The sequence below is a fragment of the Brassica oleracea genome, chromosome C3 (genome assembly GCF_000695525.1).
Source record: "Brassica oleracea var. oleracea cultivar TO1000 chromosome C3, BOL, whole genome shotgun sequence".
In the NCBI taxonomy this organism is placed as follows: Eukaryota; Viridiplantae; Streptophyta; class Magnoliopsida; order Brassicales; family Brassicaceae; genus Brassica; species Brassica oleracea.
Window position 1 is genome coordinate 53,223,032 of NC_027750.1, and position 19,252 is coordinate 53,242,283.

Genomic DNA, 19,252 nt, shown 5'->3' on the forward strand with positions numbered 1-19,252 from the left:
CACACTTAATGAAGGTTATATACGTGTTATTCAATCCGCAAAACGTTGTTTTCGGTTAAAACCCCCTAGTTCCTCGGAATTCCCTCGGAATATTCCGAGGGAATTCCGAGGAAACCCTTATCTTTCTCGGAATTCGGTCGGAATATTCCGAGGAAATTCCGAGGAAAAAAACTCTATAATCAAATCCATAAATCGACAAAGTCTATTCCGAGGAAAACCTATCTTCCCTCGGAATTTCCTCGGTATTTCTATTAAAAAAAAAAATGTCGATGCTAGTCTGTTTCCGAGTCATCATCACCAGATGAATCTGAATCTGGATCTTGGTGAAACTCTCCAATTACTGGTTCATCCTCTACGTGAACGACGGCTTCCTCTCCGAAGTCGGTTAAATCAACTACAATGCCAACTCCAGCTAAATCTTCTGTTGCACTTAAGTTGCCGGATGTGCTTGGTTGTAGTGGGTCTTCCAGCTCAGAACTTCCCTGAACTCGGCCTCTCGGATTGAGTCTTGTAACAGTAACCCATGGATCATCTATGTAATTTACCCGGGGGTACTTGATATAACAAACCTGTAACATTTAAAAAATTATTAGTAAAATTATAAATTAATACACATGATGATGAATCATTTTGAATAATTAACATTTAATTACCTGATCGGCCTGAGAAGCAAAAATGAAAGGATCATATTGTAACTTTCGCCTCGAATTTACTGATGCAACACCAAATGCATCTGTTCTCACACCTCGATCTAGAGTGTTATCGTGCCAATCACAATAGAAAACAGTACAGCGCAATCCAACCATGCCCAAATACTTGATTTCCAAAATCTCATGTATGTGTCCGTAGTATACATCATCTCCTGATGCAGAACAAACGCCAGTATCATAAATCATACGCGAATGTCTCCTCTTCTGAGTTGTGAATGCATATCCTCGAGTACAAAATCTCGGATATGACTTCACAACAAAGTTTGGTCCAACGACCATCTCGCGTATCCAATCGTCAAATGTTTCACCTCTGGCCAAACCAGCAGACACCTATTAATAGCACATATATATATATTATATCAATAAATGTGAATTAGTATAAATATGTGATAAAATATATTTTAATTTGTTTAAAGCACTCACATAAGTAAACATCCATCCAGTAAATTCTCTCTGCTTCATTTCTTCTAGTTCGTCCTCTGTGGCGTATCTATACTCGAACCGCTTTTCTGCCATGAAAATCCTGTATATGATGACAATAATGTAATTAATTAAGATTTAAATTTCAACTTGTTAAAATAAAAATTTGTAAGCTCATTTATTTACCTCTCATATTGAAGAACGTCTTCGCAGTTGGTGAGCAAATATGTTTGCAAATGACTGCGCTCCTGCTCAGTAAGTCGACGGTCCTTTGGTTTTCCGCTAAGTCGTCCAACATCTGTGAAAATGTCTGGAACCGTAACATGATATGCTGCCCATTCGCCTCTATCATCATGCCGAGCAGGTCTTCTGTTTTTGGTCTGAACTTCTGCTGGAAAGTAGTACTCGGCAAAGTTTGAAGTTTCTTCATTGATCATCTGTGCGACTATAGAACCTTCCACCCTACTTAAATTTTTCACCATCTTCTTCAAATGGAACATATACCGCTCATACAGATACATCCATCTATACTGCACAGGACCACCAAGTTCCAATTCTCTTGCCAGGTGAATAACAAGATGCTCCATAACATCAAAAAATGAGGGAGGAAATATCTTCTCAAGGTTGCACTGAATCACGGCTATGTTAGTCTTCAAATTTTCAATACCTTCAAGAGTCACTGATCTCGTGCATAAATCGCGGAAGAAACCACTTATCCCTGCAATTGCTTCATGAACATTTCGTGGTAATAGTTCCTTGAAGGCGAACGGAAACATGTTTTCTTATGAATCAAATTCGTGTGTAAAGAGAGTATAAGAGGGAGGATGAAGCTATGGAGTGAATGAAGAGGAAGAGGGGTGCTTGTATTTATAGTTGAAATCTTGCCGACAGACCGAAGAAATTCCGACGGAATTCCGACGCCAACGGCTAGTTCGTCAGAATTTCCTCGGAATTTTTAAAATCTCCCAACAGCTCTCCAACGGCTCTCTAACGTCTATAATATATCCTCGGAATTCATCGGGTTTTTTTTGAAGAATACATTTTTCCTCGGTATTCCATAAGAATATTCCGACGGATTGATATTTCCTCGGAATTCGGTCGGTCTATTCCGAGGAACCCAAATTTTGTGTTTCCTCGGAATTTCCTCGGAAATTCCTCGGGATATTCCGAGGATTTCATTTTCCGTCGGAATGTCCGTCAGAATACCGTTGTTTTCTTGTAGTGAAAAGTTCCCAAGCTAATTTATTACATTCTAGGTAGATAGTTTCCGATGAACTCCTTCAACTTGTAAACGTCACTGTCAATGAAGTCCAACGAACATTAGAAGTATAGGTTTCAAGGGCCCTTGCCGAGGGCGAGGGTCACACAACCGAGCTGTACACACCTCTATGTCGTAACATACAGAACCAAATACGGTTTGAATGCACTGCCACCACCAGACCAGAGAGGCTCCAATAACATGCAAAGACAATCAAAGTGCACCGCCGCAAAAGATCAAGGTAGCTTCGACGACGCCTGGACGTGAACAAATATCAAATGTTGACACAGAGTCGATCAATAACTCTCTGAAACCGCTTCCACATTTGTGACCACAGAGAACCGAAATTCGATGATTGAGCTGAAATACCCTAAATTGGTGTCAACGGAGCAGGGGAACCCGAAAAACACATGAAAAAACACATCTGGAATGAAAGCCTTTGCTGAACACCCACGAATGAGCTGGAAAGGAGGCATAACCGAGAAGGTCTGAGGTGATGCCGTGAATAAATAGCCTTCGAAGACCATAGACGATCTCCGATCCGAAACCGCTGTAGATCTAGCGGATAAAACTATCGAGATCATAAAACGTGAGACTTGAAAGAGCCTAATGCCATCTACTCCTGCACACGAATCTCTATTCTCACCTCCAGCCTCCAGGGAGTGAAACCACTGGAACTTACAGATTGGTTTGCGTTAGGGTATTAATTACCCGATCGATTTATCAAAACCATGACACTGCTTACTAGTCACTTTGATAGCCACCCACTCATAAATGTGCCATAGTTGCATGAAGTTAAAAGTGAACCACATCAAAGAAAACTTGAATATGGTGAAATCGACTATCAGTCCGATAAACTGCATGCATGCCTTTGTATATTTTACCCACGCCTTTTATGGTATGACCTTCTTTTGCCCTATTGTTCGAACTATTTGGTAATCAAAATATGGTTTTGCCTCAAATTGTCACATATGTGGCTTTAGGGGTGGATAAAATTGATAAGATTCTTTTCGTTCTATAAATTGGATTCTCAGACCAAATATATAGATTGCACCAAATCTGGTTTACCCGTTATGCTTAAAATTAAATCGCATCTCCACCGAAACTTTGCCATAAATTGATTTACATTGCCTTGATTTAAAGTATGTTTGATCTTCTTTTGTAGAATTGTGTTTGAATAACATATTTCATCACCGTTGTTGAATTTGAAGATAAATAATCAAAGGCTCGGCAATGATGTAAACTCAACTGAAAAAGAGTAGATAGGCACAATTAAATACCTTCACATTTATCTACACTTGGTTGATATGGACCTCTCTATATTATATCCAATCTTCTACGTATTTATATAAGTAGATATGTGTGACTGTGACCATATTTATGTATTATATACTATTATTAATCCCCCACCGTCAGTCCGTCACCAAGCAATAAGCATTCAACTTATTTTCACGTATTCGCAACGGAAACCGATCATAGTAATATCTTGCATTCTCACTCTGCTAAAATTAAATTCCTACAGTAGTTTATAATATAACTGTTAAGAGCAAAAATGAAACTACCGATCATAGTAATATCTTACATTCTTACTCTGCTAAAATTAAATTCCTACAGTAGTTTATAATATAACTGTTACGAGCAAAAATGAAATTCTTTTCGGTTTTCAACTAAATCTATCTCAAGATAAAGGTGGTCATATATAACATAAATACGCCATGTTAAAATTAAAATATGAATCCATCATTAAAACAATTGAAAAAAAAAAAAAAAAGGGGAAGGGGAACCAAACCCCACGTCCCCAACCGCATACGGACTTAAAAATAGCATATAACCATCCAACTCTTAAACATATCACTTACGCCAAGAAAATGACAAAATTGTTAGTAGTACTATATATCATTATAGCGCATCTATAGGATACTCGTTATTTCACACATCGCTATTTCGTCCACATCATTTACAATCCCATTAGGCCATTATTACTAATAAAAAATGTTATTCTACTACATATATGCATAAAGAATAATTCAGCAGAACTATGTAAACGGTGATGTTTAACTCCTTGCGTGTAGTGTTTTGTGTATTTGTTTTTTTTTCACAAAACAATACTAGCTAATTGGTCTATTTTGGTACAACTTGCTAGTTGGCCTATTTTAATAGATTGTAAAGAAAACAGATCAAGAAAATCAATTAACTAGGGTAATTGGTGAACGTTAAAAGTGAATTTGGGGTTTGATGATTTTATTCAAATGTAAATGAATAGAGCTTCTGTTTCTGATTTGAAGAAGCTCTGCCCCTAGCTGAGAATCTGACCTTCTAGAAGAGCGCCATCATCATGCATGAGGTGAGTGATTGTAGACCAATAGACTTTAAAAATTGAAGTTCAACAACTTTCTCTCTTTTTCGTTTTTTCCATCTCAATTCAATAAACCATTACTATTTTAAAAGTCTTCTCAAAATTTCCACCTAACTTACCAAATTTCACAATTTAGTTCCACTTTTGTCTATAGTATATACGGGTACGCATACATACACACAAGAAAATTAATGTACTATTCTACTAATTATTGTAATCGTTCAACTTTTTTTTCTTGCATAGATGTGTTACAAAAAATACGATGGAAACAATTAATTTTCCAACTTATCATGTTCTACAAAAGGTAAAAGTGATATATACGACTAGTGGTATTATATCCAGTCCAGACTGTACAGATGATGGTTAAAACTGTTTCGAAAATATTTGTTAAGCCTTGGTTTACAAGTCTCGAATATTTTTAAAAAGTTAGTTGGATTAGAAAACCATTTAAGCCAAGGTTCTAGAAGGCACATTCTTATGTCAAAAAGATTTATATCTAAACATGTTTATATATGTATATTCTGTTTTGGTGGTTTTTTTATAAAGAAAATATATTGGTGGTTATTGTTGTATATTGTTTTAAACTTTTGCATACATATAAAAGAAACATGACCATGATCACAAATATGTTAAACACGAAGTGCTTGTCATCTGAGATAAAATTTAGAACCAACCATATATTTCTATAAGTTATACCATGCCCACATAATTAGTTACTTGATAGTGCTTTAATTTGTGTTAGCGAGTAATTGTATTAAGGTTTCTAAGATCTATGTAGATTATTAATTAAAAACAATAATTAACAGAGTGCAGTCTATACACCCAGTACAAACCTCACCGCCTACAGTTGACCTGCACTTGTTCAAAATCACTCATTAACTTTTTACCTACTCCCACAACTTAATTTCCCATCCTCTTCATTATTGCTACCAAATTTATTTTAAGAATCCACTTTTTTTTATCAAAAGAATCCACTTTCTTATTTTTATATTATGATAAATTTTATCAGGGGATATCTAGCGGTAAGAACATCATTAACGCATGGTTTTTAGTACACGTTTACTAGCAGAATATAAGACCTCGACTCTTAACTTTTAACTGAAAAAGTTAAGATTCGGTTCTTAAATCTCTTATTTAAGAATCGATTCTTAATTTTTTTCAGTTAAAAGTTAAGAATCGGGTTATTATATTCTGATAAGAATCTTGTACTAAGAACCATGCGTTAATGATGTTCTAAAACCATTCCGAGACTTTCAGTTTACCGAATTTCGAATTTTGTATGTTTAATTGAATTTTCTTCTTTCCTACTTTTATTACAAGCTTGATCATGCAAGTAAAACGTGCAAACATTTGTAAGACTTACCTGATGTACTAATTAAATCGGTCGAAGTTAAAGTTTGATTTGTCAACACTAATATTATGTCAGTCGAAGAATTTAGATGATATTAATATCTTTTTCTTTTAAATGTTTGTTCTATGAAGGAGATTAAAATTGCTGTAAATGCAAGGAAAAATAACAAAATTGTTCAAACATTTTGTAAATATGTATTGCTACCGATTTAATACGATATACTTTTCTTTGGTTAATGTATTCTGCAATAAAATATTAAATTGTTGTGTCACTCGTCATTTTTATTAGAATTTTTTTTTTTCTAAAGACCATGATGCCATATATGTCAACCTCTCACTTATTGTACCAAAACGAAAGGCCACCATACACTACCCATTCAAATCCATCCCACCAACCCACATCTAGAAGCAATTATAAAGTTCAACTCTCTCTCTCTCTCTCTACCTCTACGCCTCTATCATCTAGAAGCAATTGTATACAATCTATGTATATGTATCGCTCTACAGCTTTAAGTCAAAACCTTATATAAACTATACACCAAAGCTTTGAACCTTCAACCAAACCCAAAATCCAAGTGCCCCACCAAATGCCTTAATCATCTTCCACTACAAAAAAAACAAGTTATTAGTCCCTTTTAGCCGAAACCCTCGCTAAGCCAATTCCCAGTATACATATAAAGTAACATAAACACACTTGATTAATTCATACATCTTTGTATTTATGTATGTAAGATTTTCATATCAAGAAATAATAAGATCTAAACACAGAAAACAGAAAGAAAAAAGTATGGGAAGGTCACCATGTTGTGAGAAAGCTCACACAAACAAAGGAGCATGGACGAAAGAAGAGGACGCGAGGCTCACAGCATACATCAAAGCTCATGGCGAAGGCTGCTGGAGATCTCTCCCCAAAGCCGCCGGCCTTCTTCGGTGTGGCAAAAGCTGCCGTCTCCGGTGGATCAACTATCTCCGGCCTGACCTAAAGCGTGGAAACTTCACCGAGGATGAGGACGAGCTCATCATCAAGCTCCATAGCCTTCTTGGAAACAAGTGAGTACTTATAGTCTATAGGGACTTTCTTTTTAAAATTTCATGCAAATAAAAAGAAGCTTGAACTTTTGATGCTAAACTTGTATCTATATAAATATTATTCTTGTTTTTATTTTTTCAAAACTAATATATTATTCTTGTTGTAGATGGTCGCTTATTGCCGGGAGATTACCGGGAAGAACAGATAACGAGATAAAGAATTATTGGAACACACATATACGAAGAAAGCTTATAAACAGAGGGATTGATCCAACGACTCATAGACCAGTCCAAGAATCATCATCAGCATCTCAAGATTCTAAACCTACACAACTAGCAGAAGCAATAACGAGTAACAACACCATTAACATATCTTTCACTAATACTCCAAAGATGGAAAGCACAAGCTGTTTTCAAGTAAAACCAGAGAAAATCTCAATGCTTACGTTCAAAGAGGAAAAGGACGAGTTCCTAATTGAAGAGAAGTTGCCAGATTTGAATCTTGAGCTCAGAATCAGTCTTCCTGATGTTGTTGAGGGAAAGTCAACAAGGGAGCGTTGTTTCAAGTGCAGTTTAGGGATGATAAACGGCATGGAGTGCAGATGCGGAAGCATGAGATGCGATGTAGTTGGAGGTAGCAGTGGGAGTACTGGCAAGGGGGGTGACATCAGCCACGGATTCGATTTTTTAGGGCTGGCAACGAAAGAGACTACTTCTCTTTTAGGTTTCCGAAGCTTGGAGATGATATAATATTAATGTCAAATTATCCTAAGTGCGTAACTGTACAAACTTTTTTTGCCTAGAGAATTATTTTTAAGGTACACTATTATTCATCATCACTTTGTATGAAATTTTTTTACGGTTGGATTTTAAACTATATATAGAACATATTTTCTTACTCAACAATTTTCTTACAACGAAACTGTTCATTGCAAAAATATTAAAAATGTACCTGTTCCAGGAATTATATGTGATAAATTTTCTATATATATAGATAGAAATCAACATAGTTTGAATTATAAGGAGTGTAGAATATCGAACTATTTCCAACGAGAATAGAAAGAAACAAAATCGTTTTATACAATTAGCAAAATATAATTTCTTGTGGTTGAGATTGGTTTATGCAGTTAGAGGTTGGTTGCCTAAAAAACTCATTATCCAATGTTGGAGATAAGCCAAATCAGGAGAAAAGATTACAATTAAGTATATGGTTTCCGCATATAATACTCAGATTACAAAGAGATGATATCTTATTAATTAATCTCTCTAACAAAAGATCTATATATATGAGGAATATGAAATGGAAATAAATCCAACCGATTCATGACAGATGGAGAGTGAGGCTTGAAGATAAGTTGTAGGAGCAACATTAATATTAGATATAAAAAAGGAAAATAACATAAATGAAGGAAGCAACAACCAAACCAATGGACCCTTTCTTCTACCAAACTCTATTTATTTCTCACTACCCATCTTCCTACCAACCTATATATATACCAACCATTCATCATCTTTTGTCCACTTGCGATGCATATAGACATATTAATACATTTTTCACAATTCCACATGCATGCATACACATGCAATATACCCTGCTGCTCATATATGCATGCATACAAACTGCTTGAATTTAGAAAGTCGTGACTTGTAGTAAAGTAAAACATTTTTCTATCATAATGCATATTAGACCGGTGTTGGATATGTTCGTTAATCTCCCAAAACTTTTAAAGAAGTCCTCTACTATATCTCAAATCCCAAAATAATAGATACAACTATTTTTCATTATTATTATATATTGATTACGTGATCAGTAAGTTGCTAGCAATAATAATCGCGATGACTTTACTTGCACCTGGGATTAAGCATGGGATACATCATTCTGTTGAAGAGACGAACTGAATAATGATGGTATGAAGTCTAAAATTACCTCTACTCTAGCCAAATTTTAAATGTCTTTTTTAGTATTTTGATATGGAAATTTTTCGTTTTGAGTGATCGCATTTCGAAAGTTTGGATTATCAATGCACATTCGATAGGATATTTTGGAAATGAGAGGGATGGAAGAGAAGAGTGGCGAGAACTGAGGATAAGGAGAAAAATGAAAAGGACAAAAAGCCAAAAGACGACCACACAAGTGAGGAAGACAGACGCACCTGCCTCCTCTTCTTCTTTCTAAAAGCTTTTATTTAATTTTGATTTTAATTTGTTATATTTCAAACCAGCTTTTTCAAAGATGTTAGGTAGATGCATTTAGAAGCTTCCGTTAGATTTTTTTTGAATTTCTTATATTAAGTAGTTTTCCTTTTTAATACTGTCGTCTTGCGACTCCTTTTGTCTTTTCCCTACCTTGCTCTATTCAGGGGGCAAATTTCTTTTTATTGACGTTAAAATTGGTTGGGCCGGTCCCTTTGAGTGTCTTAAAACTTGGCTTCGTACTTCCTTATCCCATATGATACCTGTCTGGGATCTCCAAACCCACTCCATTTTTTCTTTCAAAATAGAATAAAAATAAAAATAGAGTAAAGATTGCTCCAACCCAACTTCAAATCTCCTTCCACAATAAAGTTTACTCCATAAATAAAATAATCTATTTATTATTTGTTAATGGAGTGAAAAATATAGTGGAATTGTAGCATTTTTACTCCATTTTTACTTTTACTATATTCTAGAAGAAAAAATAGAGTATTATATTGGAGATGCTCTTGCTCTGTTCTAATAGTGTTCCATCAAAAACTTGTATGCCTTGTGTGTTACCTTGAGTGAAATTGTATTTACCCCTTGCGATTTTATCTGTTTAGTAACTGCTTTTTCTTTTGCGCCTAGACCGAACTACCGAAATGAATCGACGATTTGTCCAGGGGTTCAGGACTTGCCTACGCAGACACGACTGGACTTGTATTTCTTGACCAACATTTAACATTAATGAAAAAGCGTGAGAACAAACAAGGTCATAAAGGTAGAGATTAATAAGAGAGTTCTTCTTCAGTCTCGTATGATCTCTCTATCATACCAAACCAAACAAAAGAGAGGCATTTTATTGAGAGCCATCATGATACGCCTGTCTCCTTCCTCACTTCTTCTCATCCTCACCTTTGCTGTTACTCTCTTCCTCGTTACGCTGCAAATTTTAACATAATGCATTATCACAGTATCTTCTTTATCAACCCACAAAACATGTTCAAACCAATGTAAGACGCACCTTTGATTCGTCTGGCAGAGACGCTAGCAGCGCTTGAACCGCTGGATCATTAGGATCCACCCCTGGAAGCTGTGCGTTGGCAAACAGTTAGGACCAATCTACTTTTCCCTTTCACTTAGCTTGTAAAAATCCTGACGTTTTATTTAAGTAAAAGCTTACCGACGAGAGAACAGATGATATGAAAGCTTGATCTCCTAAGAGGTTTCCAGCACCCGTAGCTTCACCTGACTCTTCCCCACTCATTGACATTTGCAGCGCTGCACATGGACCAGATTCAAACATAAGGGTCCGTCTTTTCTCAAAACACCCAAAGGAATCAAAATTTATCTTCTAATTGTCACATTTACAAGCGAAGGCTAATTTTGATAGACCACTAATATGATTTTACCACAAAGCTTTACTCACCTAAAGCCAAATCCTGGTCCTCATCCGCCGCTTCTGACATGTTTACATCACCTACGGACATAGCAATTGCCTGGTCTAGCAATGCGTTGTCCTCATCCTGCCACAAAATTTTTGATTAATAAAAATGTTGTTTGATAAACAATGTGGGCTATATAATAATGATATACTACTAAAAAGGATAGACACACAAAGCGACTAACGACTAACCATTGGTTCAGCGTTCTTCTCAGTTGTCCTAGCAACCGTCTCCTGTGAGGCCGAAGCTGTATCCCCGTCTTTGTCTTTCTGACCTGCCTCATCCGCTGCCTTCTTAGCAGCAGCCTCTTGCCTTGCTCTCTCCTCCTCCATGGAGACTCGAAGGGCAAGAGCAAGTTCTGGGTCGATATTTGGATCCACACCAAAGTCAAAGTCACCACCTGCTGCAGCTGCAGCTGCTGCCGCAGAAACATACCCACTTGCACCCTCATCACCAGTGAATACAGGTGTGCTGCAAGAAAATTCAAGATTTAACACATTACAAAGATAACTACAACTAGAGACACAGTGGTAACTGGTAACAAAACACGTATAGATAGAAACAAAGTTCTTTGAAGACTCCAGAGCTCATAGGCCTAAAGCAAACCACAAGAAATGCCTTTCTCAACCTGGATAATGTATGAACTGTTCCGATTACAATCTACCTAAAGAAGGAAGAAAACTGATGATACCTGAGAAGCACATCAGAGAGAGCATTGGCTCCAGAAGGAACATGAACAATGTGGCTTCCGTCATTGTTATTGACAGCTGCAAGGAGGGCCTCAAGTTTCTGAGGCTTTTCCTCATCGTCATCATCTCCAAAATTGACAATGTCAAGAGAGACACTATTCTTCTTGAGCCTTTTGCCAACAACCTCCAAGGCCTTCTTTTCATACTTGATTGGGCTAAAAAAGCAGAAGCGCAACACAAACATCAGAAAGCTAAATAATAATAAAATAAACAGATAACTATGCATGAACACAAAGAAAGTGAATACCTTCCAGCAAAAACTATAATCCTTTGGCGTTGATTCTTGTTTTGACGATGCTTAAGAGCTAGCTGAGCAATCTGTATCGCAGCTGTTAAGTTAATCTCTCCTCCCACATCGAGACCTGAAAAAAAAAGATGGATCAAGTTAGCAAAACTGATGTCAAAAAATTTGTTTTCCAATCTCTGTCACTAGACTCACCGTGCATACAGGCCAAGATTTTGCCAAGATCAGAGGTAGGAGTTGTCAACACTCTAACTCCTTTCCCTGCCATTGTCAAGATCCCCACCGTGTTCTCCGGATTCGACTGCAATCGCAAAACGAAAAAAAATCCCTAAAATCACAACCAAAAGCACAATCGAAAACCCTAATCGAATCAAGTGTTCAATTTTTTTTTACCTGGGTTTTGGCCCCACAGAGAAGATTAACAGCTTCGGTTTGAGCCTGTAACCTAGAGGGAGAGTAATCTCCGTTTCGCATCCACTCGGAGTTGTCGATGCAAATCATAGTCGCCTACGCATATAAATCAAACATCCAAACACATCGAATCAAACAAGGGGAGATCGAAATCAGAAGCAGATGGAATTAGAAAATCACCTCGAGAACCATTGTGTCGAGAGATAGAGAGAGAAGCTTCTTCTTCTTCGAATTGCGTCGCCGTAGAGAGAAAGTCAGGCACCTTGTGAGATTTAGACCGATGATAAAGCGCTTTGTGCTTCTTAATATTTTACTTTCCTCTTTAAGACCCTCGTATTTTTTATTTTATTTTAGTTTTTGCCACAATGACTCGATGGTAACAACTACGCCCACTATGGCTTTTCTATTTAATTTAGTTTATATATTTTTATTAAACTTTTAATTATTATTTTAATCCTTATAATTTCATACCTCATAAAATTTAAATATATTTTATAATTTAATTATAATATAAATTTAAAATATAAAAATTACATAAATTTGATTAAAATTTTATAACAGTTATCCATTTAAATTATGAATATTTTAAATGATATTTTATTGTAAAAGTTATATGATTTTGAATTTAACAATACTAAAAGCCAAATATACTTAATGGGGAGACATGCCACGTCCTCATAAAAAATCGTCCACTCAGATGTTGACAGCTCACACTCCTTGCCATGTCATGAATAACTTCCCTGGGACGTGTTTGAGTTTCATAAAATACTTGGGTCTTTCCTAATTAAAAGCTAATATCCTCTAAGCTTACTTTATGGCCCAACTTATCAGTACGAAAACCAACTCATATAATGTTCATCTTCCTCACCTCTATGAGAGAATCCCTTGACGTTTTGATCTCCTCAGCTCATCCCGTGTAACGTTCGCCTACCACTTTTAAACACTTAAACCACCACTGTTACTGCCTCAATCAAAAGCCTATGAAACTGTTGTGATTCCCTCACCTCAGCACTCTATATATATCGTAGGCCTGACCAATATGGTAAAACCGAACCATACCGAACCGAACCGAACCAAAATAGACAATATGGTATGGTTTTGGTATATACCATATAAACCGAATGGATATGATTTTATAAAAACCGTAGGATTTGGAAAAATATATAAACCATATATACCATATAAACCAAACAAAACCGATCAAAAGTAAAAAATATGTAAATATGTACATATTTTATAACGTCACATGAAAAATATATTTGTTATATAAGTTATTCTTTTGTTAATAATTATTACCATAGTTTTATAGTAATAAAGAATCATAATTTGAAAAACACTTAAAATATAATTAAATAACAATTTTATCGTAACTGAGGATTTTTATTTTCTTAGTCTTCTTCTTTTAATCATTTTGTTTTCTTTTATCATTAATTAAATTGAAGTGAATGTTATAAATTTGATAGGTAATAACTAGAAAAAATTCTTCACAATTTTTTTCTTATTTATAAACGAACAGAGGTTCACTCGACGAAGCATGACTTTGATGAACACTGAATATGGAAGAGTGAAAACATTTTCTTTCATACCTCTCTTTTGTTTTTTTATTTTTATTTTCAAAATTTCGAGCTTTGATTTTAATTCTATATTTGATTATTTCATTTGAAGGTGTAAGCGTTTTTATTTTTTTGTTCTTTTATTTGAAAATATAATATATTTTTAATAAATGACTGCGATGACAATATGACTCTAAAATTTATATAATATGATCCCAAACTAAATAATTATGTTTTGGTATAAAACCGAATAAACCGAAAACCAGCGGTATATAAACCGAACCGAACCGAAGTAAATATGGATTTAGAATGGTAGTTATATTTTACTAACCAAAATACCAAAAAACTGAAAAAACCGAACCGAAACCGAACCAATATCCGGATTGAACATCCCTAATATATCGTATTCAAGCTTATTTTTTCTCCACCGTATTCTACAGACCTCTATTATTTCAACGACACTTCTCCTCGGTTGGGTGGAGTTCTGGTAGTCGTAAAGTAAGTTCAGATTCACAGGATTTTGTCATTGACGGTGGCCGCAGTGGGATTTTAGCTTCTGGTAGCGGCAAAGGCTATTGAGTATCACAAGCTTCTGAGGATTATGATGGCTATGCATACCACAAAGATGATTGGAACAGAGTTTCATCGATGGCTTTAGACGGTGGAACGGTGGAGACGTTGGGACTGAAATTATTTGTGAGCTTTTACCCGTGAGTGTGGAGTTTGGGGAGTTTTGGTTTCTGGTGATGGTAAAATTGGTTGAGATTGAATGGATTACTCAGGAGTTTCAAAGTGTCTCCACTTTCTCCTTTCTCCAGTCTTCTCTTTTAACGCCTATAAACCTGTAACTGTGACTCTTTTTCTCACCATCGAGGTCCAAACATCAACCTTCTCTTAACCCCAAAGTACTTATGTTCATATGCTGCTTTAATCCCGATAATAACTTCATCATTCCCATGTGTAAACATTGGCAACTTCATTCAGATATGGCAAGGAGTTTTGTGAACACAATAGATAAGTCAAAACATCTAACAATACTAAAAGCCAAATATACTCAATGGGGAGGCATGTCACGTCCTCATAAAAAATCGTCCACTCAGATGTTGACAGCTCACACTCCTTGCCATGTCATGAATAACTTCCCTGGGATTTCATAGACGTGTTTGGGTTTCATAAAATACTTGGGCCTTTCCTAATTAAAAGCTAATCTCCTCTAAGCTTACTTTATGGCCCAACTTATCAGTACGAAGACCAACTCATATATTGTTCATCTTCCTCACCTCTATGAGAGAATCCCTTGACATTTTGATCTCCTCAGCTCATCTTGTGTAACGTTCGCCTACCACTTTTAATACACTTAAACCACCATTGTTACTGCCTCAATCAAAAGCATATGAAACTGTTGTGATTCCCTCACCTCAGCACTCTATATATATCGTATTCAAGCTTATTTGTTCTCCACCGTATTCTACAGACCTCTATTTTTTCAACGACACCTCTCCTCGGTTGGGTGGAGTTCTGGTAGTCGTAAAGTAAGTTCAGATTCACAGGATTTTGTCATTGACGGTGGCCGCAGTGGGATTTTAGCTTCTGGTAACGGCAATGGCTGTTGAGTATCACAAGATTCTGAGGATTATGATGGCTATGCGTACCAAAAAGATGATTGGAACAGAGTTCCATCGATGGCTTTAGACGGTGGAACGGTGGAGACGTTGGGACTGAAATTATTTGTGAGCTTTTACCCGTGAGTGTGGAGTCTGGGGAGTTTTGGTTTCTGGTGATGGTAAAATTGGTTGAGATTGAATGGATTACTCAGGAGTTTCAAAGTGTCTCCACTTTATCCTTTCTCCATTCTTCTCTTTTAACGCCTACAGACCTGTAAATGTGACTCTTTTTCTCACCATCGAGGTCCAAACATCAACCTTCTCTTAAACCCAAGGTACTTATTTTCATATGCTGCTTTAATCCCGATAATAACTTCATCACTCCCATGTGCAAACATTGGCAACTTCATTCAGATATGACAAGGAGTTTTGTGAACACAATAGATAAGTCAAAACATTATTACAATTGAAGTGATGGAGTAATGGGAGTTGACAATGAGTTTTGTAAGGTAATTAGTTTCGCTTCATTCAAACTTAATTCAGATATGACAATAAGTTTTGTAATTATCTAAGGTAACATGTATCTTCTTTAAGTCAAAACGTTTTATTATCATGATGTACGTACAATTTACTTCCTTCCCCAAAACTGTCTATACATGATGCGTAGATGAGATGATGATCTATGTTGCAACATGGCCATGATGAAGATGAAAGGAATCCAATTCTCATGACACGCAAGCGAAGAAGGACGAGCGTAGACAACATGTAAAAAACATTTTTCTCTTTTCAGTTCTCTTATTTTTGCACACTATTTTGGTTTGAGGGAGAATTTTGTATTTATATGTTTTCTGCTTTGATTACTTTACTAAGTTGCTTTCATATGTGACTACATCTAGAAACTTTCATGAAATTGATATTACAGATCGAGCATCTTCCAAGCAAGATAGTCAAATGGTGAATAATGTACTGCATACAAAGGTATAGCTCGACCAGAGTTTTGTGAAAACAATAGATAAGGTTAATAAGATCTCAAGTTTGGCTTTCATTGAGGTTTGATTTTATTTTTCATGGATGCATCATGTTTGTTGTTATGTGGAGTGGACATGATGTTGATGGATGTCTTGGAGACGCTGATTTTGAGAAGTTTATTACAGATGGCTTGACCAATAAAGATTAACTTTGTCTAAGTAAAAAGCTCAGTCCACACCAAAAATTTGAAGTTGCTAGAGTCTAAGGTGTCTCTATAATCTAATAGCAGTTGCTAATGTCTAATATTCTAATTAAATTACTTTCTTTTGATTTGCTTATACTGTTATGATCCCTATAGTTGTTCATATTGAGCTGATGCAAATATGAATGTTTTTTTGGGTTCTATAATGGAAAGAAGATAATGATGCTGAAGGCGTAAACGATCAATTCCAACAATCCCGTTGTCATTCATGTCCTTCTCTCACGTTCTCTTTTCTGTTATGAAGTTAGTCCGGCAAATTCGAGGTAATATCAATAGTCTTATAGCTTTGAGAACCCTGTTTCTTCCTCTCTTTTCATATTACATTGATAGTTTACTAAACTAAGCGTATGTGAGTAAGCATTTATGATTATTGACATTGACAAAAGGATAATGGTTTTGGAGTGACCTGCTACAGTTTGGTTAAGATGCTCTTATGATTATTGTTCTATAGAATTGTCACAAATCCAGTGCTTCTCTTAAATACAGGCCAATATTATCATTCGCTTCAAATCAGTATTGGTTCTGGGAGGAAATTGTGACAATATGCGTGTTAAGAAAAGCGAAACATCACCAGAAGAAGAACAAGTCTTAAAGGCTAAACTTGACAGTTAGGGCCGTACAAATCTTTGTTAACGATCACCTTCTTTGCCTCGATGTTTTTAAAACAAATGATGTAATATATTTTTCCTACATAGGGTGTAAATTTGTTGTTACTCATTCTAAGTTTTTACTTCGAGACTTAATAGCTTCTCCTACGCATTGTCAAGTTTGCTATGGGCTGGCCGATGGGATAGTTAGTCAAAGTCAACATTTGCAGTCTGCAGAGAGCAGATTTTGATGAGGAACAGTGAATTGAGACCTCTTGGAACAACCTCATTACCTTAGGCACATGCAGCCGTAGAAGCTAAAAAAGAATCAAACCATGTTCAGAGTGATAGCCAACACGGTCGTGGCCGTGGAAAATGGCATGGGCGTGGTCGAGGCCGAAATTCTTTTGGTCGAGGCCGAAACAATTATAATTCATATGGTCGTGGCCAAGGAAACTCTTTTGGAGGCTGTGGACATGGCCGAGGCCGTGGTACATCATTTAAGCCACAAAGCTCGACCAAATCTGTGGGTCATAGATGTGGTATGGGCAATCATTGGGCTAAGACATGTATGACTCCCAAACATCTCGTTGACCTCTACCAAGAGAGTTTGAAAGAGAAGAATTCTGAAGCTCACATGACATATCAAGATGGTGAAGATGATTTCAATCATGAACGAGATGATCTTATGGATTATGAAACTTCAGATTGTTTAAAAGAATGAAGTTGAATTCGACATCTATGTTTTTGTGTTCTTTGCTTTATGTTTTCTATGTTTTGATTGCTTTGAACTTGTTTTCTTTTATAAACTTAATGAATGAAAGTTTTTATATGAGTCTCTAAAAGTATCATTCTATAATCTGTTTTAAAGAATGAAAGATGATATGGATGTATTCGTTATGGACAGTGGGTCAAGCCACACGATCTCAAGAGACAAAAGATATTTCTTAAACCTAACAATGAAAAACGCAAAATATCAATACTATTGTGAGTATATAGCTAGTCTCATAGAGGGCTACGGCCAGGCTAACATCCTGTTGCCTAAGGGTACGCATCTAGAGATATCTGATGCATTGTATTCACCCAGCTCTAAGAGAAGCCTATTGATTTTTAAAGACATTCGAATGAATGGTTTTCATATTGAGACTAAGGGCGAAGGGAACAAAGAGTCCCTTCAGATCATTGAGATCGGCCAAGGCTATAAGAAAGTCTTAGAGACTATACATGCACTCTCTACTGGCCTTTACCACGCCAAGGTCAGTATGATGGAGGCCAATGCCGCATTTAATAAAGAGGCCACCGAGAATTTTACTCTCTGGCACGACCGGCTTGGTCATCCTGGTACGACCATGATGCGAAAGTTGATATTGAACATTAATGGCCATACATTGAAAGAGAAAAGATTTGTTCCTAAGAATCTAAAGTGTGTAGCATGTTCACAAATAAAACTCATTGTTAGGCCATCCCCAGTCAAAGTGACTAAGGAAACAATAAAATTTATGGAAAGAATACAAGGAGACATCTGTGGACCAATACACCCACCTTGTGGGACGTTTAGATATTACATGGTCCCGATTGATGCGTCCATGAGATGGTCGCACGTCTGTCTCCTATCATTTCGCAACTTTCGTTTGCGAGATTGCTTGCTCAGATCATTCGTTTGAGAACACACTTTCCAGACTTTCCTTTAAAGACTATACGTCTTGATAATGCTGGTGAATTCACGTCCCAAGCGTTTAATGATTACTGTATGTCCATGGGGGTAAGTGTGGAACACTCCGTGGCACATGTACATACACAAAACGGCTTGGCAGAATCATTCATAAAATGAATTCAGCTCATAGCTACACCATTGCTTATGAGGTCTAAGCTTCCGGCCACAGCTTGGAGACACGCGGTCTTGCACGCAGCCGCACTGATTCGTATAAGACCGTCTAGTGAACATAGATATTCCCCATTACAATTGCTTATGGGTCATGAGCCAGACATATCGTATCTAAAGACATTTGGATGTGCCGTCTATGTGCCAATTGCACCACCACAGAGAACAAAGATGAGACCTCAAAGGAGGATGGGGATATATGTTGGATATGATTCTCCCACGATTATAAAATACCTTGAGCCAACTAC

General features: G+C 36.4%; 2 protein-coding genes and 1 long non-coding RNA gene across 3 annotated transcripts; 1 reads left to right on the forward strand and 2 right to left on the reverse strand.

Moving 5' to 3' along the window:
• Positions 1–6,438: 6,438 nt before the first annotated feature.
• LOC106335642 lies at positions 6,439–7,773 on the reverse strand. Its single transcript, XR_001268747.1, has 2 exons — positions 7,570–7,773; positions 6,439–6,700 (listed from the first exon to the last, which is right to left on the reverse strand). It is a non-coding gene; the product is annotated as an uncharacterized LOC106335642 (long non-coding RNA).
• LOC106335641 (transcription repressor MYB4) lies at positions 6,645–8,019 on the forward strand. Its single transcript, XM_013774218.1, has 2 exons — positions 6,645–7,144; positions 7,291–8,019. The coding sequence occupies exons 1-2, from the start codon at positions 6,816–6,818 to the stop codon at positions 7,871–7,873; spliced, it is 912 nt and encodes a 303-aa protein (XP_013629672.1). The 5' UTR covers positions 6,645–6,815; the 3' UTR covers positions 7,874–8,019.
• A 1,973-nt stretch (positions 8,020–9,992) lies between these two features.
• LOC106335639 (26S proteasome non-ATPase regulatory subunit 4 homolog) lies at positions 9,993–12,507 on the reverse strand. Its single transcript, XM_013774217.1, has 10 exons — positions 12,328–12,507; positions 12,130–12,243; positions 11,932–12,037; positions 11,740–11,854; positions 11,435–11,647; positions 10,935–11,214; positions 10,728–10,824; positions 10,482–10,579; positions 10,323–10,391; positions 9,993–10,241 (listed from the first exon to the last, which is right to left on the reverse strand). Exons 1-10 carry the CDS (start codon positions 12,337–12,339, stop codon positions 10,194–10,196), a joined length of 1,152 nt encoding a protein of 383 aa, XP_013629671.1. The 5' UTR covers positions 12,340–12,507; the 3' UTR covers positions 9,993–10,193.
• Positions 12,508–19,252: the final 6,745 nt, after the last annotated feature.